The sequence below is a fragment of the Sapajus apella genome, unplaced genomic scaffold (genome assembly GCF_009761245.1).
Source record: "Sapajus apella isolate SASKATOON/1434 unplaced genomic scaffold, GSC_monkey_1.0 scaffold33, whole genome shotgun sequence".
NCBI classification, from domain to species: Eukaryota; Metazoa; Chordata; class Mammalia; order Primates; family Cebidae; genus Sapajus; species Sapajus apella.
Window position 1 is genome coordinate 10,131,191 of NW_022436973.1, and position 7,207 is coordinate 10,138,397.

Consider the following 7,207-nt stretch of genomic DNA (forward strand, 5'->3'; position numbering starts at 1 on the left):
GAATAATATTTTGGAGGAGGAAGCCAGATTGTTAAAAAAAAAAATGATGGCCGGGTGCAGTGGCTCATGCCTGCAATCCCAGCAATTTAGGAGGCTGAGATGGGTGGATCACTTGAGTCCAAGAGTTCAAGACCAGGCTGGCCAACATGGTGAAACTCCATCTCTACTAAAATTACAAAAATTGGCTGCAGATTCCTGAATCTGATGGCATGGTGGCACACACCTGTAGTCTGAGCTACGCAGGAGGCTGAGGCCTGAGAATCTCTTGAACCCAGGAGGCAGAGGTTGCAGTGAACTGACATGACACTACTGCACTACAGCCTGGGTGACAGAGCAAAACTCCATCTTAAAAAAAAGCGAGCAGTGGATGAAGGTGAGGAAGGAGAGGCCGTGAATAGTAGTGTATCTTTTGAGAAGTTTGGTGATACAGTGAAGAAAAATGGGGTTACCAGGGCCAGGATAAGATTTCTCTCATGAACCACAACTTTGTAGGCTGTTCTTGCCTGACGGGACTGGTAAGATGAGACCAAAACTCTCACTGCACAGTGAGGAGACTGTGGCCGAGGATGGAGCCACATAAGGTCACAAAATCAGTTCAGAAAACATCCCAGACAAGACGGGAAGCCTTTTTAAAATTTTAATTAGCTTTACTTTGGGAAACATCATTCCAGAGTGTTCATAAGTTCATGAGATAAAGAATAAATTAACCCAAGTATCCCCCCCTGCTTTCCAGACTTTTGTTATCATGACCAGACCCGCCACCACCTCTGGCTACTGTTGCCCCCATCCACATGGCCCTGTGGAAGCTGGACAGTTTGCAGATTAGAGCTGCTAAAATTTATTGCGGGAAGATCACAGGGAATCAGCACGTGGGTTCTGGTGAGGATGTACAGGGAAATAACCTCCATGCCAGGAGTAGTAAGGGATCTTTGGGTCCAGGGAGGGTCATGCAATTCCAGGCATCAGCTGAATAATCAACACGATCTACGCAGGTCGGGGCCTGGAGTGTGGAGGACATTCCATGGAGGAGACTAGGATGCAGGAGCTGATTCTGTGTGAGATAATCCAGGTATTAGTAAATTTCACACCCTTTCTGTGGGTCAGAACTGACAGCCTTTCCCACTCCTGCACTATCCCTAGTGTGACTGCTGTCCACGGTGCTGAAGTCTATTCCTGTGGGGACACCTAACCACTGCCTCTATCTGGATAACGTTTTCTCATTGTTTCCCTGGACTTCCTCTCATCAATTAAGGTGGCTCTGCCTCTTCGCCTGGGCCTACTTCACAGAACAATAATAATGCAAAATATCGCCAGGTGCCCTAGTTAATCAAAAGATATATTAATTACTTTTAATATTGGCAACTCAGTCACATTTATAAAACACTTTATAAGCAAAACCAAATATGCCTGTGAGCTGCATATAATATGGGTGTCACACATTTGGGACTTCTGTGCTAAGTGGCAGCTTAGATATATTGGCAGGAATACATGAGATGCCCTAGACCTTTCAGCGTTTTGCAACTGCCAGCTAATTAGCTTAGAGAGAGCTGCACCGTCCAACATGGTAGCTGCTAGTCATGCATGGATATCAGCATTTGAAATGCAGTTAGTCCACACTGAAATGTGCTGTTAAGTATAAAATACACATCAGACCAAAGACTTAGTGCAAACCTTGCATGTAAAGTGTTTTATTACTTTTACAATGATTCCATGTTAAAATAATAATATTTGGATACGGTGGGTAAATATAAAACTAGTATGGTGAATAACACCTGTTTCTTTTTCCCTTTAAGATGGCTTTGCTAGAAAATTCAAACTTACATGTGTGTCTTCTGTTATATTTCTACTGGACAGCATTGGTTTAGAGTATTACATAACTAGGCTAATCAACTCAAGGATGTAGATTACATTATGGCATTGGCCACTTAATTTTTTATGCCCCCTGTCATGGACTATACTCAATTCATCATATATTACCTTGTTCTCACGAAGCACGTGTACCACACAGCTTATTACAAGCTTATCCTTACTCCTCAGAGGAGGATACCTCTATCCCCCATGACTCCTATGAGCAGCCACCCAGAGCTCCCCCCCATTGCCCAGAGCATCAGACCCTTTCCTACTTCTCTGTACTTGCACATCCTGTATCCTCTGCTTATAGTGTATTTTCCCACAAAAAGAGCCTATCATTTTTCAGTGCCCAGTTTAAATCTTGCCTCTTTTGCAAAGACTCCTGGAAGTCCCCTGGCAAGGCTACTGGGTCTTGCCTCTCTACTTCCATAGAACCTCAGCTAACATGAAATTGCCTAATTATTTGTTTTCTCTCTTGCTAGGCTGGGGCTTTTCAGGTCAGGGGCCATGTGTGATTCATTTTTGTGATCCTGGAACTTGGAATAAAACAGGGAATAAGATGAAGTCCCTGACTTCATGAGATCTACACTCTTTTGGAGAGGGAGAGAAAAGATACAGATAATAGAGTAGGAAGTTAGATAATAATTAGCGTTATGAAGGAAAATAAAGCAGGGTAGAGAGTGGTGGATGTGCCAGTTTTGAGAGACTTGAGATGGTGGCACCTGAGCAGAGTGTATTCAGCACCAAAGAGCTGCAAATACATACATGATAAATGAATGAACAATGACATCTCCTTTTAGAGATACTCCCTTCCTTTTCTCTGCCAAATATCACTCTTGTAAAGATGTCTCTTAAAACTGAGCTCCCTACACACTCCAGCCCACATCGGCCTCCTTTCTTTACTTCGAAAAGGCAAGCTCATTCATTCCTGCCTCAGGGACTTTGCACAGGTTCATCCTCTTGCTTGTGATACTTTTCTCCTGGGTCTTGGCATAGCTCCTTCTGCCTTATCATTCAGGGCTCAGCCGAAAAGTCTGCTTCCTAAACAGCCTCTATATTAGAGTCTGACTATATTAATTTGATGTCTCTCTCTGCGTCCCCACCCCGGTTACGTTTGCTCATATCCTCTTGCTTTGTTTTCTTCTGAATACCCATCATCCTCTGGAATTTAGTTGATTATATGTTTATTTCGTTGTTCACTGTTAGTATTGCCAACTAGAATGCAAGCTCCAGGAAATCAGATTCCTTGTCCATCTCATTCACTGCTGCATTCCTAACATGTAGAGTGGAGTCTAGCATATAGTAGAGGCTTAACTGAAATTTAACAAATGAATGAGTACCACACTTATAATGATCCTAAAGCCCAAAGATCATCACCAAGGAATGGAAATATGCTCTGATTGCTCACCGGATTGGTACACACATAGCTCCTTCACTTTGGGGACATTTAGATGGTGACTTGGTACTTTTCCTGCAGCAGGACCAGATCTAGAATGTAAAACAGATACCTCAGACAGTGGGGGTGGAGGAGGATCAGAAAGGCCAGGGAGGTTTCCCCCTTGGAGCAGCACTGGGAGCAGAATGGGGATGGGGAATGAGCCCAAGGAGTGGAGCCTTCTGTCTGAAGGCTTTGTCTGAAGTGAAGCTCTGATTTTCCACTGGCTGTCTTGGATGACTTCACTGAGAGTTCTTATCCATGCAGTACAGTGACTACCAGTGTGTACCTGTAGCTGGAGAATGGGGGTTTACTCTGGTGCCAACACTTTCTTCCATGGAAATATGGGCAAACATTTTTATCTTCCTTTGTTTCTGTTTCCTCATCTTTAAAATGCAGATAGTGATAATACCTAGCTCATAGAGTTGTGTGGACTGATCAAGTTACATGTAAAGTCCACAAAGAGCCTGGCACATAGTAAAGCACTTAATATACACTTAGCTTTTATTGTTATTATTTTTTACCAAGTAATTTTGGATAAACTGCTTAAAGTTCTTGGATCTTGGTTTTCTTATCTATAGATTAGGAACAACCACTTCCTCCTAAGTTAATCACTCAAGAGCTCCTACATTGGAATGAGACAGTGGAGGAAGCTGCCACCATTGCAGCAGGAGTCTCCATTCACCTGCTCATCTCTCTGAAGTGATGGCCCAATAGCAGAGTGAAGGTGTTGGTTGAGCTGTCCCATTCATTTGAGTGGACCTGGAAACACAAGCTTTGGGAGCTTTTAGGCTCATCCAGATTAGTTGCCTCAAGCTTTCTACCTCATAGGTAGTGGGTTCTGGTGGGATGCCGTGGGTGGCTCATGCCTGTAATCCCAGCCATTTGAGAGGCTGAGATGGGCAGATCACTAGAGGTCAGGAGTGCAAGACCAGCCTGGCCAACACAGTGAAATCTCATCTCTACTAAAAATACAAAATTCGCTGGGTGTAGTGATGCATGCCTGTAATCCCAGCTACTTGGGAGGCTGAGGTAGAAGAATTGCTTGATCTCTGGTGGCAGAGGTTGCAGTGAGCCAAGATCGCACCACTGCACTCCAGCCTGGGTGACAGAGCAACACTCCATCTCAAAAAAAAAAAAAAAAAAAAAAAAAGTAGTGAGCTCCCAGTCAATGGAGGTTTATAAGCTGAGGTCAGAAGAGCCACTCGAGGGAACTTTAGAAACTCAGGCATCTAGCACTTGGCAGGACTAGTGAATATTTAGTGAATGAAGGCGTACACCTTTCAATTCTGCAGGTCTTTTTGCTTTTTTTGTTTTTTGTTTTTTTTGGTGGGGGAGGTTTGGAGTCCTTCTGGGGGTCCTGAGCTGCTGAGATTCAATCTTGCATTTTTTTTGCTTTGAGTTCTGGCAGATATGAAAACTTTGGATGCTTGAGGTAGAGACTACTGAAAGGAAGCAGTCTTTGTCTGGGCTGAAACCAGATCAATTTTCTACCCATCATTCAACATCATACAATTTTAGAGGAGGATAAAGGGCTTCTATTCATATCTCAGCTGCTCTAGGCTTTGGGGAGAAGAATAGAATTCAAATCAGGATGTCCTTAGCTAAAGGTGAGCATTCAATCACTACTGCAGGCACAGTGCTTCATGTTGGCCTTGGCACACCGGGCTCCCTCAGTAAATGTCAGCTGAGTTTATCGAGGTTGTTATTATTAGGGACCATTCTACTTCAGCAGGAAAGAGATTTTTGGTCCAGGAGAAGTGCCAGGGTGAGGTAAGGGGAAATGAGATACAAAGGGTGAGGGAGGGGTCTGAGCTTTCTTCTGGAATGTTCCTGTCCCTTCCCACCTCCAGCACTTACTAATCAGCTCCTTAACCACATGCTGATCCAGGTTGTAGAGCCATTTGTTAATCACAGGACACACCTGAAACACAAGGAAATAGGCAAGAGTCAGGAGGAGGGCTCCACCAATGAAGCCTCAATGGGAGTGACCCAGCCAAGCTCTCCTCAGTCAACCCGTTCTGGGGACAACCAGGTGGATGGGTTTGGGGACAGACTGCCCTAGGGTCACAAGTCAGCTTAGCCACTTGGCAGCTGTATGACTTGAGTAAGTCATTGGCCGTTTCTGGAACGTTTTCTTAAATCTGGAAAATGAAGATGATACTGTTACCTGGAGCATGAGATTGTTTGGGGGATGAGATAAGAAAATTCATTTCAGATACTCAGCACAGTGTTTGCATGCTTAGTGAATGTTAATTTTGTGATGACTTATTCCTGTTTTACAGATAAGGGAACTGAGTTTTGGAGAGATTTATCAACTCACCTCTGGTCACACGGGTGCTAGTTTTGTCCTGAAGAATTGAACAATGTCTGTAAAATATTTCACCAGCGCCCGACTGCAGAATGGGAGCTTAACAGATGCCACTCTATCTCTCCCTAACCCTCCTTCCTGAAAGATTTCCTCCCGCTTCATTAAGAAGATCCAACACCTCATGCTCTGAGGCTCAGCTCAAAAACTGAAGTAATCTGGGTTTGCATACTTACTTTTCGTCCCAGATCATGGGCTACTATGTTTTTCAGGCTTCTCTCTACGTTTTCCACAACAAGTTTTGCTGCTGGGGCGAGTCTAAATGAAGATGCAGAAAATATGCCAACAGATTAACTTCCCTCAGACCCTCCTTTCTCCACATGCCTTCTTTGCTCAATGACCGTGAACGTCTTCAAGCCTGCTCCTTGTTTCCATGACATTCCATCAGCCAGCTGGATCCTACTGCTCCAATCCACACTCCAGGGCTCCTTAAAATTAATCTTCCAATTTAAGTCACCTTGCCCTTATCATTGTTACCCACCATTATCTTCTCTGTGACTATTTTGCATCTCTCTCTGGAAATGCCTTCTTCAAATTCTAGCCCCTTGTAGGCCAAGCCAACTGGTTTCCTCCAGAAAGCTCTTCCTGACCATCCTGGCCAATTCTGAGTTCTCTCCTTCCTGCTCACTTTCCCATTTCTCTGCTTATCTGATGCTACAGTAGGACTTATCTCCTCTGCCAGAGGGCCAATGCCTTCATGGAAGGAACAGTATAATATCGTTCTTTAGAAAGGAGAAAGAAGCAGGAAATAGCATAAAAGCACCCTTGTATACTGTGTTCCTGACTCAGTCCCTATTCCTTAACATGTGAGGGTAAATCTGTCTTATTCTCAAGCAAAGAGTTTATGTCTTTATTTCTTGAAGAGTTTGCATAGAAATCAGCTGTGATCTACTGCTTCCAGCCTGAGGTCTCAGATTCCCCACAAAGGAGGGACTTGTTTTCTTTAGTACATCACGAGAGACAGAGAAGCATTTGCAGAGGTTTCAGAAGTGGAGATGGGCTATGAATCTGGCCTGGTTCTCGCTTATATCTGAGTATGTCAGGGGGACAGGACCAGGTGTGCAAGGATGCAGACAGCATTCTACACCCAGATATTTTCTGAAACAGTGAGCAATGGAGATGAATCAAAATAGAGAATTCATGAAAGAAGAAGACAGGATAGAAAATGGACTGGTGATGACCACTGGATTCAGCTGAATGTGGATATCACCCTTAATTAAAAAAAAATATATCAAAAAAAAAAAAAGAAAAAAAAATATTTAAAAAGGGCTGTGTATGGTGGCTCATGCCCATAATCCCAGCACTCTGAGAGTATGAGGCAGGTGTTTGAGACCAGCCTGGGAGACATAGTGAAACTCTATTTCTACAAAAAACACAAAAAGTAGCGGGGAATGATGGTCTGCACCTGAGTCTCAGCTACTCAGGAGGCCTAGACGGGAGGAAGGCTTGCAGTGAGCTGAGACTGTACCACCACTGCACTTCAGCCTGGGCTACTGAGAGAGACCGCGTTTCAAAAAAAAAAAAAAAAAAAAAAAAAAAAAAAAAAAAAAAAA

The 7,207-nt window shown here is 43.7% G+C and overlaps 1 protein-coding gene across 1 annotated transcript in view; it reads right to left on the bottom strand.

Annotated features, from left to right (window-relative positions):
- Positions 1-624: 624 nt before the first annotated feature.
- The window catches only part of LOC116562635 (putative BPIFA4P protein), a 15,921-nt gene continuing 9,338 nt past the window's right edge, over positions 625-7,207 (bottom strand). Inside the window, exons 6-9 of the mRNA XM_032294892.1 lie at positions 5,831-5,912; positions 5,147-5,210; positions 3,260-3,339; positions 625-1,051 (exon numbers count right to left, since the gene is read on the bottom strand). Coding sequence (XP_032150783.1) covers positions 3,299-3,339; positions 5,147-5,210; positions 5,831-5,912 — 187 coding nt within the window. The 3' untranslated portion in view covers positions 625-1,051; positions 3,260-3,298. The remainder of the gene's footprint in view (positions 1,052-3,259; positions 3,340-5,146; positions 5,211-5,830; positions 5,913-7,207) is intronic.